The sequence below is a fragment of the Vicugna pacos genome, chromosome 12 (assembly GCF_048564905.1).
Source record: "Vicugna pacos chromosome 12, VicPac4, whole genome shotgun sequence".
In the NCBI taxonomy this organism is placed as follows: Eukaryota; Metazoa; Chordata; class Mammalia; order Artiodactyla; family Camelidae; genus Vicugna; species Vicugna pacos.
In genome coordinates, this window is record NC_132998.1 from 62,227,684 (window position 1) to 62,243,197 (window position 15,514).

The 15,514-nt window shown below is 58.3% G+C and overlaps 1 protein-coding gene across 4 annotated transcripts in view; it reads right to left on the reverse strand.

Annotated features, from left to right (window-relative positions):
* The window catches only part of SHISAL1 (shisa like 1), a 79,145-nt gene that overhangs the window by 27,346 nt on the left and 36,285 nt on the right, over positions 1-15,514 (reverse strand). For 2 of the 4 annotated variants that reach the window (XM_072973660.1, XM_072973661.1), the window contains exon 4: positions 9,985-10,536. In XM_072973660.1, coding sequence (XP_072829761.1) covers positions 10,215-10,536 — 322 coding nt within the window. In that variant the 3' untranslated portion in view covers positions 9,985-10,214. Of the gene's footprint in view, positions 1-5,533; positions 5,718-9,984; positions 10,537-15,514 lie in introns of those variants that run through there. The other 2 variants (XM_072973662.1, XM_015241689.3) reach the window with 2 other exon arrangements.

The following is a 15,514-nucleotide window of genomic DNA, read 5'->3' on the forward strand; positions in this document are numbered from 1 at the left end:
AGGGACTGTTGCTATTTTGTAAACCTTGGTCTCGGAAGGCCTCTTGGAGCAGGTGACATCTGAGCAGGTGTCTGGTGGAGGGGAGGGAGCCAGCCGTGCTGGTATCTGGGAGGAGAGCAGTTCAGGCAGAGGGAGTGGCAGGTGCAAAGGCCCTGAGGCAGGGGTGAGCTTGGCAAGCTCCAGGAACCGCAGGGAGGCCAGTGCGGTTGGAGCAAGCGGGGGAGATGAGGACAGAGGGACTGGGGAGGGGTATCGAATCAGGTTGTGGACCAGTGAAAGAATTTGGATTCGTCCCCTAGTGAGAAAGATATTGGTGGGGTTTGACTTATGTTTTAAAAGGATCACTTTGCTGCTGTGTATGTTTCAGGGGATGAGAGGCAAACGACAGAAGTAGGGAGAGATTCAGGAGACTTTGTCTCCACCCTGGTGAGAAGATGGACTGGAATGGTTGGTCTCAGTAGAGGGGTGTGGATGGAGGATTCTGGGTTCATTTTCTGGGTATCGCTGGCAGGATGTGTGAAGTGGGAGAGGGTGGGGGTCAGGTTGGCTCCAAGGTACTGTCCTGAGGAGGTGGCGGGAGGGGCTGGGGTCCCTGGACGGGCTGGTCTGCCCTGTCCACTGAACACTCAGCAACACTGCTGGAGGCAGACCCGGGAGTCGGGGCAGGTGGTCTAGATGGGAACTGTGGGGCTGGGTGGGGTTCTCAGGCGCGGGTTGAGACAGGAAGAAGAGGTTCAAGGAAGGGCCCTCCAGTGTCTGAGGATGGGGAGGTGAGGAGGGAGCAGTGAAGTGGGTGGAGAAGGGGTGGCCACTGAGAGGCTGGGAGCCACCAGGGAGAGGGGCACCCAGGACCTGGGGTTCCTGGGGGCTCCCCGCTTTTCCTCAGCCTTTTCCCTCCTCTGAGACTTTGCCGAGTTGCTCTCACTGCCTGGATTGCCCTTCCCCCCTGTCAGAAACCCCCACTTAGCCAGTGAAACCCTTTCTGGTGTTGGTCACCCTCTGGCCAGCTGGCACTCAGCTGAGAGGGCTGTGGGCCGAGGGGACAGCCGGCAGCTGTCTTCAACATTGCAGAAAGCCTGCCGTACCCTGACACGAAGCCGGGGAGAGATGGAAAACATTTGCATAGCAGTTTCTCCTCTTCCCACATCTTGGTTAGCCAGACAGCACCCCCTGAGTCCAACTGCATCGCCCTGCTTTCCCGGGAAAGGCAGTTGAGCTGAATCGCCTGCTAGAGGTCCTCTGGTGATTAGGAAACGGGGGAGCAAGACTTGAACACAGGTCTGTCCCTAACCACTCCGCTTCCTGCCTATAAAGACGCAGAGCTCCGTGTGGGCGGAGCCGTTCGGACCCAGGCAGCCGGCTTCTCAGGGAGGAGCGCTCCATTACCGGGCGGCGCTCGCCTGGGCCAGGATGCGGAGGGCGTGTCAATGCCAGCAACTGGAAACCCTCTCATCCTGGGGGCCCAGGGGCCTGGGCATGAGCTGGAGTGATGCTCTGAGAAGAGGATGAGAGGCTTTGCAGGGTGGGAGGTCAGGAGCCCCCAGCTGGCTCGAGATCCGGAATTGGGTCATGGAGTTCCGGACCATCATCTCTCAATGGTCAGTGAATGCAGCCATTAGAGCAGTGCTTATGAAAACGTCTCAGTAACGCAGGTGGCTCTCCATGACATAATGTTGAATTAAAAACCCAAGACACATAATCTTCTGTGCGAAGGCAACAACTATAATGTGAGCAAGGCGCTGACGACAAGAGACGGTTGGAGGGGATGATGGGCCGCATTTGATGCTGAGGCCGTTCTGTCCCCTCTTCGCATGTTCTCCGGTGAGCATGGCAATTTGATGATGGAAAATTCTGCATGAAAAGAAAGGAAATGGGACTGCTGCTTGGTGGAGGGCTGAGATGGAGGAAGTAGCTAAAGCAGGGAAATAATACCTGAGACCAGCAGTGAGGACGCTGTGCTCTGGCTCTGGGCGGCCCCGCCTCTCATGTGTCTCATCACCCCTCCCAGCGCTGGAGAAGACTGCCTGGGTTCAAATGCTGAGTCTGCGGGTGACCAGCTGGGTGATTTTGGCCCAGTTACCTAACCTCTCTGTGCCTTGGTTTCCTTGTCTGTAAAATGAGATTCGTCAAATAAGTGCCTGAGAGCTGGGAGAGAGGCACTGAACCACGCAGACCCTCAATCTTACATTCTGGCAGGGATGGGGCAGGAACACAGGGCATCCTATCTGAGTGTGTGCCAGGGCCGCCCCTGGGCTCAAGGGTTGCTGTTGTCTTAAATTCACCCAACAGCACCAAACCCAGGTGTTCTCTTTTGGGCCAAGCCCCCTGCTCTTCTCCACTGAGAAGTTTGGCTCTGAGCATCCCTGGGGTAAGGAGGGACGGGTCAGCTGGTGAGGGGTGAGAGGGTGTTCCCCGGGAATGGGATCAACGTTCCTTGAAGCCTCACTGTGTGCTCAGCCCTGGGCTGGGTCCTTTCGTGTGCCCTCCTTCACTTCTCATCACTATTGTCCAGAGGAGGTACTGAGACTCAGAGAGGGCCAGTAACTCATCCGAGGACACACAGCAGCTGAGGCCCCTGGTCTGGGCCTTTCTGTCATCCCCCATCCCTCATGGTACTCCTTGGTAGTGGGACAGCACTAATGGACAAATATCCTCCTGCGTTTTTGCCAAAGCCATTTGCACAAGATGAAAACAGGGAGAGCAGGTGGGGGCTGGCAGGGGTGCCTTCCCGTGTAGGCAAGCCCAGGTGAGAGGAAGCTAGGACCCAGCCAGGGAAGACATGGGCCAGAGTGTCCTGATCCTGCTGGAAGCCCCGAGCACTCGAAACTCCAGCCCCTGTTGGAACATTCACTGTCTTCTGAATCCCAATCAAGGAGGCCTCCTTGGTATTTGATGTGATGCCAAGGAAAGACGATCTCTGGTCCTCTCCCTTTGTCTCCTAATTTTCTGGAATTTCTCGCTGTTGGCTGGTGTCCTCCCTGCAGAAACCACACACCAGAGACTCTGGCCGCAGAGCCAGGAAAAAAAGTGACATCTGAGCTCTATGAGGGGGAAGGCTCTGGGGTTGGGTGAACTCCAGGGACCCCACAGGGAAGGCACGGATGAGTTCCGCCAGGGGCTAGAGGGGATTCTAGGTGAGGGAGGGAGGAGATGGGAGGGTGATGGGCTGAGAGGGGAGCCCCTGAATGTCGGCAAAGAGGGTCTGCTCCTCCCTTAGACCACACAAAATCTTCAGACGTCACATGATTTCAAGGGTCACCATGGCCTTTTCTCATGCTGCTCCCTCTGAAGTGACTTTGCCATTGTGTTCCAACTAGGTGACCTCCCCTCACCTCTGCAGGCCTGGCTCAATGTCACCTCCTCCTCCAGGAAGCATGCGTGGACTCCTCCCTCCCCTGCAGCTCACTGTGGGCTCTCCTGGGTCCTCTGGGCACTTGGTGTCACTGTGCTTGTTCTCCTGAGTGATGTGACACTTCCTGTGCAGACTCAAGCCCCTCCCTGACCGGGGCTTTCTTGGCCGGGCGGGTGGACCAAGGAGAGCTGCTCCTCTCCTGCCCAGGGGGCCAGGAAATTCAGCATCTGCCCTGGACTCCAGAGCCAGCCCCCACCCCCCGGGCTCCTTCTGCCAATCTGGGCCCTGAAGTCATGCAGCCCACCTTGCAGAGACACTCCCAGGTCTAACGGCCATGTCTCTGTCCTCTATTTAAGGGATGGTCCCCAGACTGGAGGCATCAGTGCCTCCCAGGAGCTTATTTATACAGGCAGAATCCCAGGCCCACCCCAGACTATGCACATCAGAATTTAACAAGACCCCGGAGGGCTGAATCCCCATGAAAGTTTATTAAAGAGATACACAAAATATCCCTCTCCCAGGCCGAGTCAGTTTTCCCTTGGGCCGGCTTGGGGGCTGGGCAACCTCCTCTCTCTCCTCTAGTCACCATTCGATCCCTCACCCGCAACCCAGGCCTCCAGACCGGATCAGGGTCCCTGACCTCAGGGAAGGTTTTGAGGGACGAATAGGAGTCTCCTAGGGAGATGTGGAAGAAGAGCATTCTGGGAAGAGAAATGTATGCAAAAGCAGAGAGGTGTGAATTGGTAAGAGTTAGGGGGGTGGAACCAGGCTTCCAGTGGAAGATGTGAGGCAGGGATGAGGTGGGAGGAGGCTCTGAAGTTGACAGGGGCTGCTGCAGTTGGCTCAGGGTCAGACTTGGTTCTGGGAGACTTTGGACCAGTGAGACCCTGGCTCAAGCCCATGAACTTACTGTGCAGCTTTGGGCAAGTCACTTAGCCTCTCTGGGCCTGAGTTTGGTTATCTGTAAAAGGGATGATAGAGCTGTGGAGCTCAGTCCCCAGGATGGGAGTTACAAGGGCCAGCGGGAACAACAATGGGGCGTGTCTAGACAGTAAGCATAACCATGGGTTCCAGCACTCAGCTGGCTCCATGCATCTTAGAGGGAGGTGAGCAGCAGCCTGAGGCTTCAGAGAAAGGGAGGTGGGCTGGGGACGGCCTGGGGGGGCCGAGCTAGGAGCGGAAACCCTCCTGGGGAAGGGGAGGTGGGGTGAATCAGGGGGAGGAGGCAGGGACAATGGGGGAGGGGCTGGGGTCCTCGGAGGGCAGCTGGAACCACGTCTGGTCCTCACGATCGCACTGTGAGGTAAGGCTGAGACTGTCCCCATTTTACGGATGAGGAATCCAAGGCTCAGATAGGTCTTGAGGAGCCAAAACGGGATTCAAAGCCAGGGGTGCCTGACCGCGAGCCCCTGCTTGCTCCCCTGGGCCGGCAATAGTGACAATGATGCATGGGAGCACGGCCACATGGCAGCAGGGGTGACACTGCAACTCGGGGACCCTTCCCCGCAGCTGCAGTGTGGAGCCTGGGTGGCACCGCAGTGCCCCAGGCCTCCCCTCCTTTTCTCCTTTAGCCCCACTTCACCCCGCGGTGCACAGCCTGACCGTTACGGGCATGTGGCTCTGCTGCTGCCACGTCAAGCAAATGGCATTTGCTGAGTACCTACTATGTGCCCTGAACACCAGAGACAAAGCCTCTGCGGCGGGCGTGGCCCTGGCTCCAGGGAGGCGGGAGGTGGACCCGAGCAGGGGCAGATGGAAAGTCAGGTGGAGCTGGGCTTGGGCGCAGGGAGAGCAGGAGCTCAGACTGGAGTGTCGGAGTGTCCGCTGGATGCAAGTGTGAATGTGGGGAGGGAGGGAGAAATGGAGGGGAGGGAGATGGAGGGAGAGGTAAAGGGAGGGCGGCAGGAAGGAGGTGCGCACAGCCGCGATCTGCCTTCCTGCCGCCTGTGAGCCTTCGAGTGTGCAAGGAGGGCCGAGGTGAGAAGTTCCCCAGGTTTGGGAGAAAGACTGCGTCAGGTGCACAGAGGAGACATTACGAGTAACGAAGCAGGGCAGCGTGTCACCACTTTTCAGAAGGAAATGAGCCAGGGCAGCAGGGGCGCCAGACTGAGCCCCTGGGATTCTAGCGGAAAACTGTGCAGTCCAAGGGCATTATGTCCTAAACGAAGGGAAAGCCAGCTTCTCCGCAAGATGAACTGAAGGCGGCTGCACTTCAGCCCTCGGACCCCAAGCCCCTGGATCCAGGCCGGGTCCGTAACTCAGGCGCTGTGAGTTTGGAGGCGGTGATGCGGTGATGCGGTGTGGGCCCGGCTCCGCTGGGCAAGGAGACGGCATTTTTGGTGATGGAGGTGGAAAGAGCGGGCATCTGCAGGGGCCACAGCAGCAGGCACTGCTCTGAGTTACGGCGCCACGGATGCACAGCCTCCGATACTGCTTTGTAAGCGGCAGCAGGGGGCTGCGTCTGCCCACGCGCCCCGGAGGAGTTCCTGACCAAGAAGCTCCTCCCTCCTCCCATGGACTTGGCCACGTCTCCAGTGGCTCTGCGAACCCCCCCCCCCGCAGAGAGGCCAATGGCCCTGGGGTGGGGCCCTGCCTCCATCTCCCTCTTGTGGGTTGACCTGGGCAAGACGGTGAACTCCCCCAAGCCCCCCAGTTTCCACATCTGAAAACGGGGCTCAACACTTCTACCCCACAGGGCCGGTGGAGACTAGACGAGCAGCACGTGGCTGCCCTGCGCCGGCCCAGGTGACTGCTGCCTCCGCCCTCCCTGTCTGTCTTGGGGGGGGCCCTCTACCACGTTTATTTACCCGAGTGCGAGATGACCTCAAGGATCGCCAACACGTGGGGACCAGCCACCAGGCCAAGCCCTTCACCAGGATCAACCCACTGAATTCTCAGGGTGCTTATGATCCCCGGTATTTACATGGGGAAACTGAGGCATGGGGCGGAGGGAATACATGCCGGAGGTCACGGAGCCTGCAAGTGACACAGGTGGGCCTTGAACCTGAGCCATCTGACTCCCGCCCCAAACAGATGTGCTGCTTCCAATAATGCTGATGGTGACAATGACACTAAAAATCATCCACTCAAGAAGGGCAATGGCTTTATGACTGCACTGGGGCAACCCCACTGACGGAGCCAGTGACAGGTGCCTAGTAACAGTCGGCGCTCAGCAACGGCTCCTTCCTTCTCCCTCCCGTCCTCTGACCTTGTTCCTCCTTGATAGGGTTCTGCGTGTCTGCAGGGCCCTGCCTGGTGCCTGACCCCACACAGGACCAGGCTGAGGGCAACGAGGGTGAGGCCAGTCCACTGCCGGGCCTCCCGGCCCAGCATTTGCTCCCGGCCGGCCGCAGGCCCTCCCTGCAGCACCCTGGGGCCTCCCCTCGGGGTGACTATGAGAAGCCTCCTGCCTCAGTCTCCCCTGGAGGGCTCCAGGGCTGGGTCTTGACTCCAGAGTCCCCCAGACCCAAACAAGAGCCCAAAACAGGCATGGGGGTCCCCAGAAGAGGTCTGCACCTCATGAGGAACCAAGCTGCTGAGTGTGAATTTGCAACCCTCTTCCCCCTCGGCCCTTCTTCCAAGAGGAAGGACTCTGGTCCTGCTCCCAGCGTGGGGAGAAGCTGGGCTGTGGGCCGGGAATGGAGACGCTCCCAGGATCTGGAGAAACTGGGATCAACCACAAAATACAGAGCTGGGGTGGGGGAGGGGAGGAGGAGGGAGAGGCCACAAAGGCCGGAGAGCTCTGGAGATGAAAGCAGAAAGAGAGAGAGGGAGAGGGAGAGAGACTTGGGGAGCAGGTGACGGATCCGAGCTGAAGGGCACGCGTCTCAGCAACGCCCCGGGAAGCGCCCCCGCAGCTGCTGGAACGCGCGTGTTTGGAAGATCCCGGTGACAATTTGGATTACAGCAGCACAGGCTCTGGCTAGCTCTGGGAGAAACACTGATTACGGCCCCCCCACCTCTCCAGCCCCCCGCCCCCACCCCCACCGTGGCACCTCCCCGCGACCGCACCCACCACCGCGTGGCTGCAGACGTCCCCCTGCCGGGCTGGGTGTGCTCTCGCTGGCGCACCTCCCCTCCTGCCCACAGGCAAGGCTTGTTTAACCTCAGACAGCGTGCGTGGCCCCACGGTCTGTGCCACCCCCAGGCGGCAGCGCATCATTCTGTGACGGTCACCCACGTCTTCACGTGCCCCGCTGGACTCTGTGCCCCTAGCCCCCGGCACAGAGCCAGGGTGGGCTAAAGGTAGACAGGCACACACGGGGCGGTGCGGGGATTCCTGCCGCCACGGAGGGCAGGGAGCCGGAGCCCGCCTCGCCCTCCCGCCTCCATCGCACACCGACCACACAGGCTGTGACCTCGGGCAAGCCTGTCTGTGCTCCGAGCGCTTCGCCCGTGGGGTGCGCGCGAGAATCAAAGCACAGAACACAGCAAGTGCTCAGGAGATGCTGCTGGAACCTCGGGGAACCATGGGCACCCACCAGGAGGCCCAGCAAGGTGACGTCTGCCCTGCTGTCAAAGTCCATCCCCTTTCCTCTGGGCTGGCGGCAGGCAGCCCAAGCAGGAAGCCCCTGGCCCGAGGTCACACAGAGAGTGGAGGGCAAAGCCGGAGCTGGGAGGCACCCTGGGGATCCCCCATCCCGCATCCCGTCCGTGGAGGTTCCTACTGATTGTTTCTGAATAAATGATCGTATGGTTACAGAAACACTGTTCTGAGGGTGCAGACAGCAGAACCAGGAGGGACACACACAGGCTCTGAGCTCCGGAATGAACCGTCTCCCCTCTCAGACTGCACAGCCGGGTGAGCTCAGTCTGTCACTAGATGCCATGAGCTCAGACTTCACGTACTGTCCCTACAAGCTCGGGGACTCTTCCCCTCTGCAGCTGTTGTCCTTCAACCCCATCTGGATTGCGTAGCGCAGTGCCGGACACACAGCAGGTGCACAATGTGTGCAACGTGGGAAGGACGAGACGGCAGAGACAGGCAAGGGTTAACAGCAAGGGAGAGGCTGAGGACCGTGAGGACCAGACTCAGCGACTCAGAAAGGGACCAGCATGGTCCCTTTCAGTGTGAGCAAACCGGCCACAACCGGCAGGACGGCCACAACCCAGAAAGGCTGGCTCACGTCACCGCCTTGTCAGGTGTGCACGGAGGGAGGGATGGAGTGGCGGGGGGACACCTTCGTTTACATGGTAGCTTCTCAGTTCTCAAAACACGTGGCTTCGGGTAATGACATTTTCCAGTGGTTCTCAAACTGTAGTGCCTACAGGATGCCTGCTCAGGAGGCTGAGGCCCAGGAATTCATTTTAACAAAAACCCCAGGTGTGTCTGTGACAAGGGATCCACCTTCCAGGAAACCCCACCTCCGGGGCAGGGTCAACGTGGATGTATGGCCAGTGGTTTTGGGTGGGCTTGTGAGTCTCCCCCCCAACACCTCCCCTCTCCTCACAGTGGAGAGCAGACTCTTTTGCACCCATCACCTCCGCATGCCCAGGAGCCCGGCTCGGGGCCCCGCCCAGAGGACCCGCTCGGTCCACATTTGTCAAACTGAACTGAGCAAGGCTGTGTCTTCATCTCTGCATGACAGATGGGGCAATTACTTGATCGATAAGCACAAGCTGATTTAAGTGCATCTTATTAATTATTCAAGTCATTCATTATTGAAAGGGTCACTCTCTGTTAGCTACTTAAAGGATCATTAACTAGCTTGGTTGCATCTCCAGCAAGGAGGCAGCCAGGATCACGTGAGCACCTACTACGGGCAGGGCAGTTTATTTGACTCTCAGGACAACCCTGGGGAGGGGGTGGGGGTGTGCACCCTCACTCTCCACGCCTTCACCGGAGTTGGAAGGTTAAGAGGGTAAAGGAACTTGCCTGATGTGACGGAGCTGGAACATGATGTGCTGGGACTTGAACCTGGGCTGGGAGGCCCATAAAGCTCATGGACTTGGTGGTGATCCCCGTGTTGCAGGTTTTTGCACCTGGGTCTTGCAGACCGGGCTCAGGATTGTGACATCCTGGATGATGTACCCCGTGCCCTGTGTGCCTGTGGCTGCAGCTTAGCCCCCACAGAGCATCTGAACCCCACACCTGACCTCTGGACTTGAGCATCTGCCCTCAGCTTGGCTCCTGCCGGGGGCTGATGCCCGGCTTTGGTGCACAGTGGTTCCTGCTCCAAAATGCACAGACCCCCCCCCCACAGCTCTGCACTGTCCAGGGACCCCCAGGTTAAGTTACTGCCTACATTTCACCAGCCTGGGGATGGACAGACATGAGAGTCACAGTAGAGGAAATCATGAACATACCCTTTGGGCACTGCTGGGGTAGCCACCTTATAAGGCCAGCTGAGGTCCCATCCCCTTTGCCAGCGTCCTGCCCTCCCCCTGAGCCATCACTGAGCAGCCTGCTTGCGTCGCCTCAGATGCCTTTCTGAGACTCAACATATGTGCATGCTGGAACCTGGCAATACGCTTATTTACTAACTTCATGCTGAAGAAAACCCATCCCTCAGCCCTGGACAGACCGACTCGCTTCCTTTGACCAGACAGTGAGAACTTAGAAAGACATCCAATTTCCCATTTTGCCTTGTTAGCCAGGAAACTCACAATCCATTTAATACTCAGTGGCAGCAGCTCTCACACAAGAATCTAAGGAAAAGAAATTTGCGAGCTTTGTTAGCAAGCATGGTTTCAACCTTTCATTTTGAATTTTCTGTTCCGGCACATGCAGTTACCACGAGCAACTTCAAATCCTTCATGGCAAATAAGATAAGCAAACAATCCAGTAATCGACGAGCCAAACACAGCAGCAATAAGGATCTGGCACCTTCCAAGCCCGTCAAAGACAAATGATCGCAGCCACTCACCAGGCAGACGAACTCTGGAAGGTCATCAGCGGTGGGCTGTGGCTGTCTCTCTGCAGCGTGTGCACGGCCTGGGGGGCTTGCGGCAGGGGCCCTGGGGGAGGCTGGGGCTGTGGGGCTGGCTGCCCTGGCCGGGGGGCCCGGGCAGGGTTCCCCCACCGCCGGGGGTCCTGTTTCATCCACCGTCCATGGATGCCCCACCGCGCCAGGTAAACCTTGCAAATGTCGTAGTTCATTGCCGAGTAATACAAAAGATCCAGGACCAGCAGCGTCAGCACGAAAAAGCCGTAGATCCACACTCCCAGCAGGGCGGTGTAGTTGCTGGGGGAGACGGAGAGACGGAGAGAGGCTGTGACAGTGACCCCAAGGGCCAGAGCTCATCAGGGAGTTGATCTTAAAATGTGGCACAGAGGCTCATTTGGGGTCTCAGAGAGGGGGGATGGTGAGCCCCTCTGGGGGGCAGGGCATCTTGCTCCCTCTGCTCATGCCGACCCCCACTTCCTCTCCATCCACTGCCCTGTGCCCCCTCCCCGAGCATCCCCTCCAAGATACCTCCCTGGGCAGGGGGCCCCCACACTGTTACACCCTCTGGAAGGAATTCTCAGCTGGGCATCCGGGGCTTTCAGGATGGCCCCTGCTTTCACCCTCATGCCCCCTCCCCCATTGGTGCCACTCCCGGCCCTGCCAGCTGTCTCCCGTGGGGGACCCCTGCTTGCCCACCCTCCTGGCCCTTGCTTATGCTGCTCCTGCCACCTGGGAGGCTCTCTTAGCATCCGCACCGCCTCTTCCCCTCTCCCGCCAGACCCTCCCCTTCTTTCTGGACCCAGGGCAAACGCAGGAAGTCTGCTGTCTTAGGACAAACCCACCCAAATTCCAGAGCCATCAACCTCCCGGTCTTCAGCATCCACACTGGGCCACCTCGCACCCCCAGGTGCCTCATGGAACTCGGCCAGTGCCCCCCAGCACCTGGGGGAGGCCCAGGGCTGGCTCCCTTCCAGCCTACTCCATCTTGCTCCCTCCCAGGAGCCCAGGGAACAGGGCTTCAGCTTAGCTGCCCTCCCCCCACGCCATGCAGCAGGCACTGGTCTGTCTGCCAGTCACATGCCTTTCAAACCCTGCTCTGTCCCCTCCGCGATTCCTCTTCATCAGGCACCACCAGACTGCGTGGCTGGGGTCTCAGAGTCAGCCCTGCCCCCCAACATCGATTCTCTTACTCCTCCACCCAACATTCCCACGCTGAGCGCTAGTCCGCCCTCCAGAAGCAGAGATGTTGAAGGGTTTTGAGCTGAGTGTACACGGCCCCTCTTGGAAGGGAAGCTGGCTCCCGGCCAGGCCGCCTCCTCCCCAGGGAGCATGCCCTGCTTGCCCGGACGCTGGGCCATTGCACGGGCTGTGCCTTCGGCCTGGCCAGCACTTCCTGTTTCTTGCCTCCTTCCTGCCCTCTTGGTCTCCTACCACTGGCTCTTGGAGGCTGCCTCCCCCAGGAAGCCTCCCAGACACGCTGCCCCTCCTGCACGCTGGCTCAGGTGCTTCCTCCGGCCTGAGTGCCACTCAAGCCCTCCCCTACCACCCGGCTGTGCTGCAGGGCCTGAGCCTCCCCGGCACCCGGGGGGGCTGCTTCCTGGACTTGTACTGCAGCTGGGCTGCTGAGCGCCGAACAGTGCTCTCCCGGGACTGCGGCTGTTTAAAGGGACCGATTTATTAATCACTCAGACGCCGCCTCCATCTGCTGCCTGCTGCGGGCATCTGCTCCGGTGGGTGTGCGCTGGCAGGTGGCGAAGAGGAGGCGCGCTGGGAGGCAGAGCCAGTGTCCAGCCTCGCTGCCCACATCCCAGTGGGAGGGACCTGCCCTGACTCTCACCAGACACCCCTCGGTGACCTGGGTCCCCACGGCAGGTCCCTCTAGGTGCTGGCTGAAGCCGGGGAGCACGAGCCTGAAGCCAGGAGGCCTGCTCTGGTTCCTCCTTGGCCCGGCTCTGCTGTGTGGCCTGGGGGGACCCCGTGTGTCTCTGGGCCTGGAGGAGATGGAGTGAAGCCTTTCCCAGCCTCAGTATCCAGATTCTGGATCTTTCCAGCTTGGTTCACCCCTGTCCAGCCCTGGCCTCTGCAGGGAGATGGGGGCTGCCCTCCTTGGAGCCCTCCAGCCCCCTGCCAGGGCTGGGCCCAGGCAGGGATGCTGAGTTTCACTCACACATGCCCTCTGCATGGATTGCCTCCTACCCCCACCCTGGGGGCTCTTCGAGGGGAGGCTTTTCATGTCCCAAGCACCTCAAGTGGAGGGACTGGCAGGTGCTTGGGGCTTGGTATCTGCTGGAGGAATGAGTAACCCAACAATTCTGCATCATGGCACCTTTGATCCCTTCTGTGGCTCCACCTCCAGCTACCACTTCTAGGAGGCCGGCAGCAGCAGCTGTTTCAGGGGCTTGTTCATACTAAAGTGTGAATGACTGATAGCTCAGGCCCCCAAACTGCCTTATTTCAAGGGGAAGCTAGCTTCACTTGGAGATATCTGGATGTAGAAGTCCTGCCAGAGAATAGAGGCCAGCAGCCCTGTCTGGCATGCTGAGGCTGGAGTCCTGGGGGACGTCCACATGGACAGAGGAGGAGGACATGGCTCCAGCCCCTGGCACTCTTGCTTTCCCCAGCATCCTCTCTGCAGCCTCCCCTGTAGCCCCCACAGAGTTGCTCTAAGCATCAGGTTTTCCTCGGTGGTTCCCATGGCAGCAGCCGCGGGGGCTGAGGAAGGGGAGCAGGGAGGGAGAGGTGGGCAGCTGTTTGCAGATGCTGCCCCACAGAGAGGGAGGCCATGACGCCAGCTGGGGGTGGGAGCTGGAATGCGGCTGGGCTTAGAGCCACCAGGACTAAGAAATAACAATAGCAACACATGCAGCAGCTGGTGTGCACGGCTGTAAACGTTTTACACATCTCAGCCCATTCAACACTCAAAACATACATGGAAGGAAGTATTACTGTCATCATCCCCATCCTATGATGGAAACTGAGGCTCAGAGGATTAAGAGGCATGTCTAAGATCTCACAGCCACTAAGGACTTGCACGCCGCAGTCCAGCTCCAGAGCGCACACCGTCAACCACAGCATCATACCATTTAAGGCAGGCACCCCCAGGGTTCTCTGGGCAAACAAGCCGCCTCCAGGCTTCTGTCTACATTGCTCCTCGGCCTGAAACTTGCTCCCTCCCTCCTGTGCAGGCAGCTGGCCCTGCCCCCCCCCCCGTCTCAGTGCTGCCACCAACTTCTCCAGGAAGCCTTCATTGATGTCCTGTGTTAGGTCCCATCCCTCCCCTGGGCTCCCAGAGCCACTGGGTTTCCCAGAACACACTCTGTCTTTGCTGCCTTGTAGGACTGCCTGCGTCTCAAGATCAGAGCTCCTTGAAGCGAGGGTCGGGTTATCTTTGCATGCCCAGCCTGGGCAGCTCCCCTGCCTTCCAGAGCCTGCCCTCCATGGCTGGCTGGCTGGAAGCATTCTGGTTTTTAAAATTTAATTTAAAAACGTGATCTGGAAGTTAACTTCGTCCAGATGCAGGGGTTTTTATTTTGTGTGTGTGTGTGTGTGTGTGTGTGTGTGTGTGTGTGTATACATTTTATAAAGGGCAGAAGAAAATGGAGGTTGTTTTATGGGGCAAGATGTGAAGCCAGCCAAAGCCACAGATACCAATTTTTCAGTGTATTTTGGGAGAGTTACAGATTCAGATTCTTTTGGTGTTTCCCAAGCAACAAACAAAACCTTCTTTGATGGAGGAATCTCACTGAAGAACTTCCGGAGGCAGGAGCAGTTACGTCAGCTGGCTGTGGCCAGATGGAAGTTCCATCGCCACCCATGGGCAGTCCCAGTCAAGGATGGAGGAGGTGAGTTCCTGAGGCCACTGTGTCAGAAAGGAATACGGCTGCAGGGCTCATGGCTGGGCCGGGGCTGGCCAGGAGAGGGCTGGTGGCCCCTCAGCCAACCTCACCCAGAATATCTGAGCACTGAGCCCACACATGGGTCAGTGTGACAAGCTGATAACCCTGGTGACTAAATTCCGGGCCAAGGAGGTCAGGCCTGTGTGGATTCAAATTCCAGCTCAGCAAAATTCTCTCTCCATGATCTCAGGAAAACGAGCTTTACTTTCCTCCTCTGGAAAATGGGAATAATTCGCCCTGCTTAATGGTGTGATTGTGAGGCTTAATGAGCTGACACAGGGCCTGGAGGAGAAAGGACCCAGTGAGTGCTGGCTCTTGGGATTAAAGCACAGAGAGAGTGCTCACTAGATCTAGGCCCAGAGAGGCAAAGTGACTTGCCCAAGGTCACACAGTAGAACTGAAATTGTCTAGTGCAGTGGAGGAGTGTGGGCTTGGGGCTAATGAATCAGAGTCCACTACCACCAGAATACTCATCATCCTCCCTGCAGGCCTGCCCATGGGGTCTGTCCCTGTACCTCTTCCTGCCCTGCTGACAACAGGCTTGACCACGTGACGTGCTTTGGCCAAAAAAAGGTCAGCGAAAGTGTCAGAGTGATTCTGAGCAGAAGCTTAAGAGTCACCTTGTAATTTCACCATCACTCTTCCCTCTGCCTTGGGGACATCCTGCCCTGGAGGGGACTGCTTGATCAGCCTGCTTGATCACAGAATGCTCCGTGCACAGAGCCACAAGGTGACCCGAGGAAGCCATAGGATATGAGTCAAAAATCAGCCTCTGTGTCTTGAGCCCCAGGGCCCCAGGGGCTGCTCATTATCTCAGCATAACTGAGCCTGGATGACTGATACACCTGCCCCAGACCTTGCTGTGCCACTGTGTGCTGTGTGACTACAGGCAAGTTTTCACCCTCTCTGTGCCTCAGCCTTGACCTAATGAGGCCAGTGGGACCTTCTTCACAGATAACACCTCTACTCAGATGAAAGGATTTAGTGCAAGTCAGGCCCCTGGAGGTCCAATAAATGCCCATAAACATTCATGTGTCCCCCACCCCTGGCTTGGTGGTGTGAGTTCAGACTAGGAAACCTCACGGATTCGAGAACCTTTTTAGTCTTTACAAGGCTGACTATGTGTATGTCGGTTTTATGCCTAACGGGGCTTGATAGGGTTGAGTGACTGACAAGAACATCCAGAAACTTCTGACCCAGCTCAGAGGCTGGATTCAGAGCTCAAAGCATGTTGGACAGTGATGTAAGGTCCTCAGGCCTGACCAGCTGCCACACGTCGGCCATCAGCGTGGCTGGAGCACCTCTGGGCACTGGGGAAGGACAGCGTGCGGGGCAGAGAGGCTTCACCACCGCCCAAGAAGAGTGACACTCCATCCCCT